This window comes from Nannospalax galili, unplaced genomic scaffold (genome assembly GCF_000622305.1).
Source record: "Nannospalax galili isolate Female #2095 unplaced genomic scaffold, S.galili_v1.0 scaffold171, whole genome shotgun sequence".
Lineage (NCBI taxonomy): Eukaryota > Metazoa > Chordata > Mammalia > Rodentia > Spalacidae > Nannospalax > Nannospalax galili.
Genome location: NW_008329362.1, coordinates 2,193,157 through 2,209,424, shown reverse-complemented (window position 1 = coordinate 2,209,424; position 16,268 = coordinate 2,193,157). Strand labels below are relative to the sequence as shown.

The 16,268-nt window shown below is 36.3% G+C and overlaps 1 protein-coding gene across 9 annotated transcripts in view; it reads left to right on the top strand.

Annotated features, from left to right (window-relative positions):
- The window catches only part of St7 (suppression of tumorigenicity 7), a 303,239-nt gene that overhangs the window by 193,244 nt on the left and 93,727 nt on the right, over positions 1-16,268 (top strand). For 5 of the 9 annotated variants that reach the window (XR_003850196.1, XM_008837244.2, XM_017799164.2 and 2 more), the window contains 5 exons: positions 6,570-6,624; positions 7,574-7,689; positions 10,105-10,180; positions 12,355-12,423; positions 14,271-14,425. Coding sequence is in view for 7 of the 9 variants with exons in the window: in XM_008837244.2 (XP_008835466.1) it covers positions 6,570-6,624; positions 7,574-7,689; positions 10,105-10,180; positions 12,355-12,423; positions 14,271-14,425 (471 nt within the window). In the remaining 2 variants the exon portion in view is untranslated. The remainder of the gene's footprint in view (positions 1-6,569; positions 6,625-7,573; positions 7,690-10,104; positions 10,181-12,354; positions 12,424-14,270; positions 14,426-16,268) is intronic. The other 4 variants (XR_003850197.1, XM_008837265.1, XM_008837252.2 and 1 more) reach the window with 1 other exon arrangement.

Below are 16,268 nucleotides of genomic sequence, written 5' to 3'. Positions count from 1 at the left end.
AAACCAGTGGAAATATACGGCAGGTGAATTAAAGATATAGCTATCTTCATAATATCTTTGATGAAATTAATACTATCTTATAAAGCAAACTGGTAAAAATGGCCTTAAAACTCATGTTTACTAACAGCTTTTCTTATTAAATACAGAAATTTGTAGTAACAAATTTTGTTGAATTGAAAGCTACCCATGTTTCTTTTGCCTTTTCTTCTTTAAAATTATTTCTTCTTTATATGAGCAATTTACACTATAATACTGACAAAATGCCATTTAAAAAAACCACAACAAAATGAAACATAAAGGCTGTGGATTTGAGGCTCATACACAACAGCCCAGGTCCTGGAGAGAAAGAATGTGGGGAGGAAGGGACCAGTGCTCTAGGGTAGCTCAAGGCCAAGGCAAGCACTGAAGCAGGCCCACCTCAGACAGCAAAGACGCTGCTCCTGGGGCTTATCCATGAACAAAATAGATCATTTTACAGCTGTGGCAATACATCAATACTGAAATGAAAGCAAATGCTACATAACAATAAAAGTACAGAAGCCGGAAGGAGACAGTCCTGTATGAGAAACTGGCGGCTCTGGGAAGGCCTGCACCTGTGCTGATACGGAACATGGCGCCCAGGGCCTGTGCGGTGCGACTTAGATCAGCCAAAGGTTGTAAGCAGGGCCTTGCCACACCAGTCCGTTCCTGTTAGGGTACCGCGGGGTGGCTGGGTAGAGGAGCAGACTTCCTGTCTCCTGATGGTCTCCTTTTCTGGTTTCCGGTAGGCCTTTGCCGTGGATGTGCATGGGGTTCAGTTCCCCTGTCTCGCTCCTCTGTGGTCCCCGTCATTATGGGGTCGCTGCCAAGGCACAGTCTCACTTTGCCCAGAGGCTCGCGCTTACGTTCCGGTGCCCTGTGTGGTGCTGGGCGGGATGGGACAGTCATCTCGGAGTAGCATGGCGGTTTGAACAGGCCTGTCCCTCCCAGGGCCTTCTCCCCACAGGGCCTTCTCCCCACAGCAGCAGCGCCAGCAGCTTTTCAGGTGCTAGTGCCCTCAGGGTTCCGTGTCCTGACAGCCACAAAGCTGGGTAGGAGGTCTTTGCTTTGATCTCTCTCCTAGGCCAGTTAGTTGCAGGACGATAATCAAAATCTTCTGTGGCTCTTGGGAAACAGCCCTGCTTGGTGGTGTGGGACTTCCTTTTGCAAGCAATGGGCTGAGAGCAGCATTCAGGCCTTTATTTCAAACCACGTTTTTTTGTTTTTGTTTTTTTTCCCAAAATACTTATTTTGATTTTTTGTGTGTATTAACCTCCCCCGAGCCCATATACTCTGTCATCCCTGTTACTGTCCGCTGTGTTGTCGGAGCCCCCAGACATTCTCCAGTGCTTGTCCATCTGCTGGATCTAGTCAGCCTTCGTAGAGTTTCTTGTTTTTGAAAGACCAGCTCTTCCTCATCTAGCAGCAATCAGTTGCCAATCTTCCTTTAGATAAGATTGGGTCTGCTGTTCATTTTCCCAGTTCTTTGCTGGGTTACTGTCTGGGAGTCTCTTGGGTCACCCTGGCCAACAACTCAAAGGGAGGTATCTCCTGTCTGACATTGTTTCTTGTTATGTAGCTTTTACCTATACACATGGACTCTTAAAGAATTATATTGATCCTTTTAATCTTTGCTTATACTTTCCTTTTGGGTGTTTAAGACCATACAGTTGGCCCAGATAAATCAATTTATTTTTATTCTTAAGGTCATTTGAGGATCTGTTCCTCAGGGGTCACGTGGGCTTGAGAGAGGAAGAGGCATAAAAATTTGCTCCGTGTTAATTAGTAGAGGTGAAACATTATCATTGAAATCTACCCAATTTTATATCCGTGCTCAGGTGGATCTCAGAAAGTAACCAATGGTGACTAGCAATAATCAGATACATTGAGATTAGAGATGCATGTGCAAACATCTAAGTGTTAGTAGCATTAAAAATGAGTTTTTCTGTATGAAACAGTATATTTTAAAGTGAAATGGGCATCTTTTTTAAGGGTTAAAACCTCATTCAACTTTTTGTCTTATAGCGGTTATACTGAGTTCCATATTGTGTAACCGTATTAATTCAACTGTGAACCTAAAAATTTACAGCCAATTTTGAAAGAGATGCATCTTTGCTCTGCAAATTGTTATTGAACATGTTAATGCTGTAATGAAATGCTTCTTTTAATCATGTGGTTATTAAATGATTTTTTAAAAAAGAAATACTTATTTTGAGACGCTATGAAATAGCTACGGCGTAATTATTTTTTTAAGTGCTTTTAATGATTGCCTAAAATTGATCAATATAGTGTAGAAGATTGGGTATTCATTTCTGAAGTACCAAAGCTAATAAATGTAGGCAAAATCACATCAAAGATTGATTCACTTGGGGTTAATCTGATTATAATATATCCAGTGAAACTTTTAGTAGGGTCCTTCACAGTTATACTTTATACTAATGTACTTAAAGGTATTGTTTTAAAGTGCCTAACATTTCCCCAGAGGAATTTTGAAAACTGTTACTCCAGTGGAAACTTTAGTTGCTAAAGTCACAGTATGTTGAAATATGGTGTTGCCATATTAAGATCTACATAGCCAGATGAGAATCCTGGTCAGTATGCCCTATATATGGAAACCCTGTCTCAAACCAAAGAAAACAGTGTATGTACTGTTAATGGATTTAAGAGTTTTGGGGAACATTCTCACTTTTTTATGTAAGAAGTATTTCTAAGCTAAGCATTAAAAATTTATGTATTTTGAAAGTCTCAGGAATTGAATTCTTTTTAAATTTTGATTTCAGAAAGAAAATTATTTCAGAGTTAAATAAATTGGATGTAGACTATTATTTCTATGTAATTCAAAATTCTGTGATTTTAGAGTCCTTCAGTTCCTCTGAGACTTGGACTTTCCTTTTCCTTGAGGGCTGTGACAGCCTGTGATTCTGCTTTAGATTGATATTTTAAAAATTTTATTACTTTTATTTTTTTTTGTATATGAGTGTATTGCCTGCATGTATGTAAGTGCACCTTTGTCCTGCAATGCCTATGGGGGTAAGAAGAGGGCATTGGGTCCCCTGGAACTGGAGTTATAGGTAGTTGTTAGCTGCCATATGGGTGCTAGGAATCAAATTCTGACCCTCTGCAAGAGCAGCCAGTGCTTTTAACTGCTGAACCATCTCCAACCCCGAGATTGCTTTAAGTCATACTGTACATCTGTTTTTGTTAGTCAGGGCCTAATACATGGGTTAATGTATAGAAATCACTTAATATATGTTTAAATCACACAGACTTGTGACTGATGGAGTGGATGCTCCTTTTTAAAAAATTATTTTATGTGTATGAGTGTTTTGCTTGCATATATGTTAAGTGTACCACATATGTGCAGTTCCTGTGGAGACCACAGGATGTTGTTAGACCCCCTGGAACTGGAGTTATTATTAATGGTTGTTAGCTACCATGTGGGAGCTTCGAGAGCAGCCAGTGCTCTTAACCACTGAGCCACTTCTCCAGCCCCTGGAGTGCATATTCTTGAGTAACTGAGTTGAAAGGCACAAAATAATGGTGATAGTGATGGGAAATATTAGTGGGAAATTGTGAGAAGGAAACTGCAGAAAGGTTTGGAGTTTGCTTTAGAAATCCTTGATGGTAGTAAGCATCAATTTTTATCTTCTTTGTTTCCCACCTAGAAACGTAAATTTCCCATTTTGACAAAGAAGATCTATTCTGTAGACTTTAGGGGATAACAAGTGCTGTTTTAATTTTAATGGTGACCGATTTCTTTCTTGAGTTGTATTCTTCCATGAATGCTGAGTTCCGAACATTTCCACAAGAGTTGTGAATAGAGATTGTACTGTGTACTGTTGCAATACAGAGAACATATTTGTTGTGTTAAGGACATATAGGTAGACTCTTAATCATATTAAGAGCCTTTGATGGAGTCCTAGTCAACTTTTAGTGTTTCCTAATGGCACTGAGGGTGTGGAAGATAATGGAGAATGGAAAATTCCTTTTGGAGGTAAAATTTGCAATCTTATCTGAAATAAATTAATTTCTCAAACATACATGTAAGAAAGGACTTATGTAAAAGAACTCTTACACTATGGAGGACTGAGTGTTTCTCTGAAACCCTTCATACTCTAATAGGTTTGGCATTTACACCCTTTGTCCATATCACATGAAGCTATTTGTGGGATATTTTTCCTAGAGCGATCCCATGCTTAAAGAATTTTCTGTAGTCAGGATTATGGAACAGAATGACAAAGATAAAATTCATGTACCTGTGATGTCACTTAAGGAAAACTTTGATATATGCTCATATAAGACCTTTATATTGCTGCTTTATTAAAGAAAAATATCCTACCCTGTGCCTTCAGTTTCAAATGTATGACTTAAGAAGATATTTGTTGTACTTCTTCATCCCATATTTTTTTTCATTTAGAACAGTTTATATCCGTTCCAATTCCTTAGATATTAATTTCTAAGTTTCAGGTGTAATTTAAAAAGTGCATATAGAACACATATATGACTTGATATTAAGAAGGATTTAATTCTCTACGTGATAAAAGTTAACAATTTAGAATGTTTGCTGCACCCCCTACTGGCTGTGCTATGGAAATTCCTAAATAAAAGGCTCCTTTAGATACTGCTTGGTGAATATTTGAAGCATACACACTTTTTTTCCTGTGGAGTTATTTTTGCTTAGAAATACTTTAAATTTCAAATGATATAATTTCAAATGATTTAACTGAAGATAATTTTCTTTCTTATTTGTCAATTTTGATTTTTGGACAATCTTCATTTCCCCAAGCAGTATAATAATGTCCTTTACTTATTAGAGATAAAATATTTGACATAGGCTTTTTTATTAATATCTAAGATGAAATTAAATAGTAGAATAAACACCTCCTCAGATATCCTTGTTTTATTATAATAATTCTAACATGGACATCTTTGTACAGATATCATGCACAAGTTTTTATGCTAACTACAAACCTTGCAGGATCTCTGAAGCTTTAAGAAGAGCACTTTGAATCTTAAGCATTTCTCTGAGGAAGAGTTGGCAGCAATGAGGTCTCGGGAATAGAACAGCCCTAGGATAGTAATCATTGTTTGGCTGACTAGTGTGTTTCAAGTCATGATCTGGAGTCTTTGTGTTCATGACCCTTCTAATGAGTTTATGTTTGGAGAAAAAGTAATTATCGAAAGGAAACATAAATTTCTAGTTAGTGTGCCAAGAAGTGGCAATGATCAAATTGCAGTTTCTCAAGAACAAAATTAAATGACAAATTAAGCTAAATGACATTTAGGGCCATTATGTATAAACACTGAATAAATTTAAAATGGAATACTAATCTTATTTAAAGATAAATTTATCTTCTTTAAATGAAAGCATATATCACAGTTTTATGTGTATACTTGATTTACTGTTTTAGCAGCTGTGTACTATGGTCATACAGAGTATTGCCATATTGCTTTATGTTCTTTTTTACAGTATATTATAATGATGGTTGCAGCTTTTCTCCACTGAATGTTCAAAGTAATGCCTGTTGGATGGGTGGATAATAGGTGAATGGATAGATAGATATGCAGGCCTGTGGTAGAATTATGATGAATCATCGCATGGCCTTTAATATTCTTTGTATTTCTGCAATATTTTTGAGTGTATATATCATTGGGTGTTTTTTTTTATTACATCCACACACATTGATGTTTTAGCTTTAGCTAAGTGAGTTTTATTTTCTAATAAAAACATGTTTATCCAAAGCGATCTAGTATTATAAATCAGTAGAAAGTCTTAATCATAGGGTATTTGAAAACAATTGTAGCTTGTTAGTCACATGCTTACTATCTTAAAACTATTGATGGACCTAAGTTAAAGTCCTGTGATTCTAAGTTTCTATGCCCCTTTTGTATAACAAGAAGTTATAATGTTAGTAGTTAACATGACATTAGTGTGAGAGCCTCATACATGTGTCAGCATAAGCAGATGATGTGAAAATGCTCTGAAACAATTTATTTTCATAGAATTTCTTTCTCTCATTTTTGGTGATTTTATTAATTCCTGGCAATTTTACTAATTTTCTTATTCCTTTTAAAGAAGTTAATATAAATAGAGTGAATTATCACAAAATGAGAACTAGCATAGTCCTTAATTAAGAGTCTTCAGCTCTCTATGCCGTACTGTAGAGCTTTGGTTTGTCATGGACATTGTTCCTGAGACTTATATTTTGGATTGACAGTAATTTTGCTTACACATGTACCTTTTACCTGTAATTTTAGAAGTAAATCATAAATCTGCTCAAATCTCTTGAAATAACCATAGAAAGTTATGAAGTAGCTGACTCTGGCATATACCTTAATTTGGTAAATGAGGAAACTTAGGGCCAGAAAGATTAGGTGAAACTTTCCACATCCTAGAGCCTGATTAACCCTAAGTGCTCTACAGTTTCCCATATAAATGATAGGGAATAAAATTATCTTACCAAAGAGCCAGGAAGGGTGTCTTACTGAATTAATTAGCTTATAATATCACTGAACTTATGTGTAACATTTTCATATTTCTCTTTTTACAGAGTGCAAAGTATGGCGAAATCCACTAAATTTATTTAGAGGTGCTGAATATAATCGGTAAGTCTTTTGTCAGTGGAGGAAACAAATGAGTCTGGTTCAGAGAGCAAAAACAGCAAGTGTTTTTGCTGTTCATTTTAGGGGTCATGTAGTAGTATGCCCCGCCTTTCCCTCCCCTTCCCTCCCCTCTGCCCCTCCCTTCCCTTCCCTCTCCCTCCCCTCCCCTCCCATCCCCTCCTCTTCTCTTTCTTTTTTTGTTTTTGTTTTGTTTTTGTTTTTGAGATGGAGTCTCATAGTCCAGAACTTGCTGTGTGGCTAAGGGTTACCTTGAGCTCCTGATCCTTAAGCCTCCATCTCCTAAGTGAGTGCTGGGATTGTAGCCTGTGCCCAAGTACTGCCACTTTTTGATACTATTCACATATGTTTTAATTTTTCTGTTATGTAAATATTTTAGCATTAGATTTAAATAAATGTACAAAAGTGTGTGTAATACATTTTTCTATTGCATTTATTCTTTATAATTTTAAAATTATTTGAGTGTGAGTGTGTGAGTGTGTGTGTGTGTGTGTGTGTGTGTGTGTGTGTGTGTAACATCTCTCTGGCTATTCATTGCAGTTATTCTTTTCAGAGTATATTGCACAACTAAAACTTACCTGGAACATGATTATAAAGATCTCAGAGAAGTTATATTGCAACTTAATTGAATGACATAATTAGGCAAATTAGAAATTTGAGAGCTTTTGGGAAATGTCTGTTTGTAATATTAGAAAAGGTTTTCATTAGCAAGGACTAGTACAATGCTAAAGCAAAAAAACAGAAGAGAAAATGTTTATTTTTTTCCTGCTGTATAAGTCCTGAAGGAATAATTTTAAGAAGTAAGTTTTGTTCTTCATTAGCAAAGCTCTTTTAATACTCAGTAGTGGTTCCATTCCAGCAGTTCTGTAGCTTTACTCTTCTGAAGGTCTTGCTTTCCTTTCACAGAACTCTCTATCATATTTCCCGTTGACAGGTATACTTGGGTAACAGGACGAGAGCCTCTGACTTACTATGACATGAATCTCTCTGCCCAGGATCACCAGACATTCTTCACTTGTGATTCAGACCATCTTCGACCTGCAGATGCAAGTATGGAAAATCCTTCAGATATTACAGGGTGGGAGAACTTTTCAGCTTGTTTTAGGTATCAAAGTTCTACTTTCACAACATCTGATATATAGCCAGGTGTGATGGTACAAGCCTGTAATCTTAAACACTCAGGAGGCAGAGGCAGGGGGATCTCTAATGTCAAACCAGCTTGGACTACATAGTGAGTTCCAGGCTAGCCTGGGCTATATAGTGAGACCATGTCTCAAAAACAAAGTCAAAGCAAAACAACAAAACCCAAACATGTGCTCTGTAAAAAGCCCACTGAAGACTTGGGAGATAGCTCAATGGGTGAAGTTAGTACCTTGAAAACATAAGGACCTGACTTTAGTCTCTGGAACTGGCGTATAAAGAAACAAAAGCCAGACGTGGTGGTAGATGCCTGAAATCCCAGCTCTGGGGAGGTAGAAATAGGTGGATCCCTAGGGTTTAACTTACTTGGTAAATCTCAGGCCAGATGAGAGAACTTGTCTTTAAATAAAGAGAACAAGAAAGGTGGATGACCCCTGAGGAATGATGCCTGAGTGCCTGAGATTGTTCTTTGATCTCCATACACATGTATGCGTATCTGTACATACAAACACACACACGACACACACCAATGAGTAAAATATTAAATTGTTGATTGGTTAGTAAAGCCCACAATTCTTAGGGATATTTATATAAAAATGGGGAGGTAGCAACATGGAGGTGTATCAGAGAGGAGATGGGGAGGGTGTTGGATATGATCAAAATAAATTTTATGAGATTCTTTAACAATAAAAATACTTGTAGCTGGGAGTGGTAGCTCACACCTTTAATCCCAGCACTCAGGAAGCAGAGGCAGGCAGATCTTTGTGATTTCAAGGCCAGCCTGTTCTACATAGTGAGTTCCAAGACAGCTGGTGCTACAGGGAGACCCTGTCTCAAAAAGACCAAAAAAAAAAAAAAAAAAAAAAAAATTTTTAAAAAAAAAAAGGAGTAAAAAAAAAAAAAAAAAAAAAAATTTTTAAAAAAAAAAAGGAGTAAAAAAAAAAAAAAAAAAAAAAATTTTTAAAAAAAAAAAGGAGTAAAAAAAAAAAAAAAAAAAAAAAAAAAAAAAAAAAAAAACTTTTAAGAACTGAAAAGGATGAAAAAGTAACAAAAATTAGAAATTGGGATTCACTAAATGTAAATGATAAATATATTTTAGTAACTTACATGCCTATCTAAAATATTTTACTATTTTTATTTCAGTTTGTGTATATGAGTGTATTACCTGTATGTATGTAAGTGCACCTGTGTCATGCAATTCCTGTGGAGATCAGAAGAGGGCATTGGATCCTTGGAACTGGAGTTACAGATGGTTTTTAGCTACCATATGGGTGCTGGAAATTGAACCTGGGTCCTCTGTAAGAGCAGCCAGTACTCTTAACTGCTGACCCATTTCTTCAGCCCCCTTACATGCTTATTTATAGGTTTACTAACATTGAAAGGGAACATAGCCTTGACTATAGGAGTCCGTGTGTTTTTTCTATTTCAGAAAAGACTTTATTTAGCATACTAATATAACACTTCATACTGACTACTTTCCACATAATACTACTGGTAAATTTTGTGTGATTTAATGGGTAAAAAGCAAGTACATGAAAATATATTCAACAAAAAAAATTTCTACATGTTCTTAAAAGACTGACTTATAAAATATAAATTTAACTAACAAATTACATAAGGAGATTGCTATTCTTCTTTCCAAAGTCCTCTTTGCCATCAGGGAGCATCATGATATGATTCATATTTTCAAGATTGAGATTCTCCTAGTATCTTCACAAACTGCTGTGATATATAAAAACTAGATTTGCAGGCGAATTTGAGTCACAAGTATACATGTTAAACAAAATCTTGTAACACCTTTTACTAACTCAACTAACATTCTCCAAATGGTTTCAAAATGTTCTGATATCCAGAGCCCACAGCAAATGCTTGGGAAAATAACAAATGGGAATTATATCATGACCAAGAGAAGTATGTTATAGAATGAATAAATTACTGACAGAGTCACCTCAGGAGCAGTCATATTAAGGGTGGTCTGGCCATAGAATAACAATGTTATTTCAAAATGTTTAAAATAATATATATTCTAACAAATTCTATTAACGTGCAGAAGAAATGAATTTCCTATTATAGCTCATTTTCTTGACTTTTTTAGTCTACAAAATTTATACCTGTAGTTTCATGTCACACAATAAAGTTTGCCATTAGCAACCGAAGAACAATGAAATAGCAAATTAGAATATTTGTGTGACTTGAGAGCTGGGCTTTCTTGGCAATAAACTGTTCTCTTATTATTCAAGCTGACAGCTATTAATTTATTGTCCTATGTCAAGTCGTCCCAATTACATGTACTAGTTGACTTGCTTTGTTCTTTTTTCTAAATAGTAATGCAAAAAGCCTGGAGAGAGAGAAACCCTCAAGCTAGGATTTCTGCAGCTCATGAAGCTTTGGAGATAAATGAGTAAGTACGGGAATAGTCTTGCTAGTAAAACAAAGTCTCATCTTACGATGAATATATTCAGTCACCATTGATGGGGCACATATTAAACTATGCATTTGAACTAGAGGGTTATTTCTGAGGATATCACTTTATAAAGTTTTTTAATGAAGGACAGCCATGTGTAGGAGTTTAGTTACTTTAGACAGCAGTTCAGTGCCTTTACTGTGACCCTAGATTAAATCCTTCAAGGTATATCCTTGGGATATTGTGAGAACATAAACTAACTATAATGCCTGGCATATGTAAGACATTTTGACAAGGATTTTTTTTCCTAGATGCAGATTATTCATCTGTACAATCCCTTTTTCTAGGTATAACTTCTCCTAGTGGGAGAAACAATGATAGCAACAAAAAAGATAAACAGTGAAAAAAAATTAATATATTTTGTGTCAAGATAAAAATGAAAGGAAGTGCTGTCCTTAATGTTCTAAATGTCTATGGGTTACCAAGGAAGGCTGGGAAATCTCTTCTGGAGATTTTAGAAAATGAGAAAGATTCTTAACATCAGAATCATAAAAAGTTAGGGTTGGCAGAGACCTTAAAGGTCACTTAGCTCAACCATCCATCTGGTCAGTGTCCTCAACAATGTCCTTGCCAAGTGGTCATTGTTAAACTATTTTATGATTTTCTCAAGAAGGTTGCAGAGTCTTCTCCAGAAGTCTTGGAAAAAAGAAAAGAGTCACTTCAGAGTTTCAAGTCCTACCACTGTAATGATTGATCTACATGGTTTCTGATTTTGTCATACAACATACTTTCTACTTTCTTGTCATCTACAAACTCGATATGCCTGCCTTTTGTGTGTCATCCATGTTTCTGAGGAAAGTGTTGGAGCCAGGAATAGAACTCTGGAACATGATGTGGAGAAACTAAACTACCCTGCAGGTTCATGTCTTCATTGAATCACCATTCTTTGTTGTTATTCAACCAGGGCACCCAGTTACACTGTGTTCAGCTCATGTTTTTCCAGTTTGATCTTAAGAATGTCTGCTGTAGCTTAGATCTTTAAGTTATAGTAAATCTATCAGAGAAAATGAAGCTAGCAATTGTGAGTTATTTATTCTTAGCCAATTTATGCTGGTTCCTAGTGGTTTTTGCATCTTTGTTTTTGTTTGTTTTGTTTAATGTACTCAAAAGGTCATTCCTTTAATGATCCATTGGAATTTCTTTCTAAATCACTGTTCTGTGGTTTGAGAAGTCAGTCTTCCTTCCCATTTGAAAATTCATACCACATTTGCATTCTCATCTTGTAGTCTCTATTCTTTGTGATTTCTTAACTATACATAGAGAATACTTCATGTCCTGCCTGCAAGATCAGTTGGCTTTCTGGGGTTTGCCCCCACAGTACAGTAGTTCATTTAAAATGTATTACTGATGTGCTGTCTTACGTCTTTTTAACCATTTTAGAGTTCAGTTTCTTCTGTCTTTTTCAGTCTGAAAGTCATTCTCCTTGATAAAGAAGCCAGGAACAAAATGGGAGTGAGAGAGTTTCTTTTCTCTTAATTACCTTCTTTGTTTTGGTGCTGTGTTGTCTTTTTTTGCTAATTTATGTGTGTGAGTGGGGGTGGGGTTGTTTTAGAGAAATTTGAGGGAGTGATGGGACATTAAACATAATTTTAAAGCAGAATAGATAGTTGTCTCTAGCAGGTTCTGTGTTTGATCTTTTTATTTATTATTTGCGAAGTTTTACTAATTTGAAGTTTTAGCTCTCCTGACAACTGTCCTTCTGAATTCATTCCACTTCTTATAGTCCTTCATCACATGCGTTCATTTATTTATTTATTTGTTTATTTATTTATTTATTTATTTATTTATTTTTTGCATAGCCTTTAAGAATCTGACCTGGGAGAGATCTCTGTGAAGCCACGCTGGGTGCTACTTTGCTAACCCTCTGTCCTTCCTGAGAGGTCATTTGTCATCGTGATTACAATTGAACATTTAGAAACTATTCAGCCTCTTGGGCCATTTTTTCCTACTGCATCTCATGCCATTGAATCATGCCTCTTTCCTTTGAATTTTTGAAATCCTCCTCCTCTTCCTCCTCTTTGATTACCTTGAACTCCAGAATGACATAGTGACTCTCACTGAATGTTCCTATCAGTTTTCATTTCACCAACTATTTTTTTCTTCTTGGTCAGAATTAGGTCCAGAGTTGAAGTTCCCCTAATTGCTTCCTCTACCATCTGGGAGATAAAATTGTTACCAAAGTAAGTCAAGAACCTGTCGGGCACCCTACTTCTAACCAAACAAGGCTTCTAGCAGATATCTGGATGGTTGGCACCCCATCACCACACTTCTTGCTTCTGTATGTGTATTGTGTTGTGACAAGGATGCATCATCTATATCTTCCATCGAGCTGAACAACCTGTTCTGTACTCCCCAACCATTAGCAATTCTATTGTTCTCTCCTTTCTCCGTCACTCACAAGCTCTTAGCATGTTTCTACCCCAAAATCCTGAATTTCCACATGGATGTATGTTTCTTGGCCAGTGGTGCTACTCTGCCTCTCCTAAGAGTACTATTTGAAATAAAAACAAATAAAGCAATCTGGCTAGCCCCAACTATTCTTGAATTTCCAACCTACTAATTGAAATCTTATAGCCAAATCCTCTACCAGTTGGTATTATAATCTCAATATTCAATTCTTAACTTTGACCCATTTTCATACGTGGGCATCTGAAGCCTAAAGTATTTTCCTCAGATGCCTACACCAGGTATTTCCTTCAGTGAATCATGAGAAAATTTCAGCATCTTCATCACTCTTTCCAAGTCATATATACTGCCCTCCAGAGTACTGGTTTTCCAGCTTTTTTTCCTGGAATTTTCTCCCTTCCTCACCACATTTAGTTTAAAACCCCACTAATAGTTCCTACCTTAAATTGCAGGAATGGGCTAAAGAACTTATAACATTCCTCCTTGAGGTTTTGATGAACTAATGGTCCCAAACCTCCCATTATTGATTAAGTTCATATTCCTTTTTCTAGCTGGATTCACAGTTTACAAACAATAAAAATAACATTTACCTCGAATTTCCATTTATTCCTCTCTTGTGGTCTGATGGAGAGAAACAGGGCAATGGCCACAAAGAGGCAGTGGAGAGAGGGAATGAGTGCAGATCAGGACCTGTGTGGTCTTCTCTGGCTTCACCATCCCCTCAGACATTCCCTTTCTCTGGCTGTGGGTTATTCCCTTTATGATTTGAAAGGTTTACATGTCTAAAACTCCCCATGTTGTTTAGTTGACTACATATCCTTTCTGGCTTCCTACCTTAGAGGGATGTTGAAAAGATTATGTGAGATGATACATGTCAAGTGCCTGGTACAGTATTTACTGTATACTCAGCAGCAAATGATAGCTCATTGTCAAAGGCATGAACTTTATCTCTTTCTAGCTAGTGTGGCTAAGTCAGATTTTGAACTTTTTGGAAATGGTACTACTTTTGTAGGTTCTTCTAGTGTTCTCTGAAGCAGAAAATCGGTGCTGTTTAGAGAGTTTTGAAGAACTGTTTAATTTTTTTTGAAGTCAGTAACTTGCTTTAATGAATTTTACACTCCGAGAAAATTCTTACATTGAAAAGAATCTGTATTTAGTAAGCAGAAGTAAACATGTATAATAGCTCTTTGAGTGTTGGAAGGAGATATTTAAACCAGCTATTGCCATCACCATTCTTAGCTGATATTTACTGAGCATGTACCATGATGCTAAGTACTGTACTGAGCACTTCACATGCATCACCTTAGTTAACTTCTCAATGACTGAACATATTCCATATTCTCCAGCAGGGAGGCAGAGTAATAACTTGCCCCAAGTGACACACTAAAAGGGGCTGAGTCTGTATATAAGCCCCATGCTCCTAACACTACACATCTTACCTCTCAAGCTGAAACATAGTTGTTTCTTTTGCACCATTACTTGTGTCGACAGCTACAAACGGGTGCATGAACCAGTTGGCCACGCTGCATGTTTGGTGTAACTCCTTTCCCTTCTGCATGAACTCCATGGTCTATTGCAATGTCTTTGGATTTGTAATTTGTAATATTATCTGAACGAACAGGTGTGCAACTGCTTATATTCTTCTGGCTGAAGAGGAAGCAACAACTATTGCTGAAGCAGAAAAACTCTTTAAGCAGGCCCTGAAGGCTGGGGATGGCTGTTACCGGCGTTCTCAGCAGTTACAACATCATGGATCCCAGTACGAAGCCCAGCATAGTAAGGTTTACTCCAACTTGATACACTGGGGGATCAGAATTTCAGAACAAAGGTCCAGTTCAGCTCAAAACTGGACTCTTCTAGATGAGAATAAATAATTGAATTTTCCTTTTCTTGGCTTTTAATTAATGTTTTGCCTTTCTGTAAGAGCACTCAGTGCTCTTGGTTACTGTTTATGTTCACATTCTCCTTTCTGCTCCTAGAGTCTCATTGCCAGAAGTAAACAGCAGTAACTTTTAATAGTAATTTTACTTCTCCCAAGAATTCTTATATACTTCTGTTTTCAGTTGCTTCTCTGTCTCATAACTTTAAAAGACCCAGTTTGGTAACAAGAACTTAAATAAGTACTATCAAAACTTTTATGTCTTCTTCAGCATGGTTGAAATGGACAATTTCAGAATATAACTGTTACTGATTTTATTCTATCAGCATTTAGTTAATAAACATTGGCATTGACACCTAGGAGAAAGACATCTGAGTTCCTAATTATATTTTTGCATGAAAAATGTTACTTTTTCATCACATAGCTCTTTAAAAGCTGAGATCTTTTGTTTCAGTACACTAAACTGTGTACCTTTGGTGGAACAGTATAGAAAGAAGACAACATTGTTGTTGCAATTCCCTGAGCCCCTTGACTCATCTTGGTTGGTTATTTAAACAGAAAGTCAGTGATCCTTGTGGGAGAAGTGTTTTCATGGTCCAACCAAAACTTGGTTTGTTTCCTTAAGTTAGAATTTTTCTCACCTCATTTCTCCTACCTTCAGTTTGGAAAGTAGGAGTGTATCTCCTTCATTGTGATATTATATAATTAAGTTTTAATATTAAACTTGGACTTCGTATTGAATCTGACTACATCAGTCTCTAGGACTCAGGTGCCAGCAAGATCATTGCATTACAGTCCACACATTCAGGAGTATGTCCACACAAGCCATCAACATACAGGCTTTCATTTTTATTCTGCAGTGAGCATACATATATCAATAAGAGCTCTAATCATTATATCTTACTTTAAAAAATATAATAGTTCATTTTGAAGATATGTAGTAAATGTCTATTTGGGGAACTACATGGAAATTAATACATAAAGTGTATAACCTATAATATAACTTAAGACATTTTCTTACTTTTCTTCTCTAAATTAAATCCTTTCAACCTGTTGCCTAAATCTATCCAAAAATATAATCACATCTTTAAAATAATTTGTAGGTACTTGGCAGTTTTTCAGCACACATCTTGTTCTCATTGTTTAAAACTTGAATGTTCAGACTTTGGTCTTAACATCTTTTAATAGCTGCGTATTATACATGTACTTAATCTATAACAGGTGTGTCATATTTTCTCAAACATGGTAATTTTATTGAGGATTAAGCATATGTATGTTCTCACTGGTCTGGAAACAAATCCAAAAGACATAATTAAATAAAAGATTAAGATAAAAAGTTGTTAATAAACTTTCTAAGGGCCATTTTTGTGACTATTGTCATAACTATTTAGCTTGTCAGTGCTTTCTCTAACACTAGGGTAGTTTTTCATTTTGTTACATATTCTATTGTCATATCTGGAATGTGTTATATTGCCATCTAAAATCGACTGCTTTGGGGACCTGGAGATGATTATGATGTCACTAGTGTTAGAGAAAGAATAATATGAACCAGAAGTTCAAGATGAGGCTTCTCCAGAGTTAATGTCAAGAATGGAAAAAAAATAGTTCATCAGGATGCAACCTGAGATTCACCTCTTTGCATCTTTACCAAAAGCATGCACACTTAAAACATTTGGAATTCTTGCTTGTAAACTGCAGGCAGAGTGTGTGTGTGTGTGTGTGTGTGTGTGTGTGTGTGTG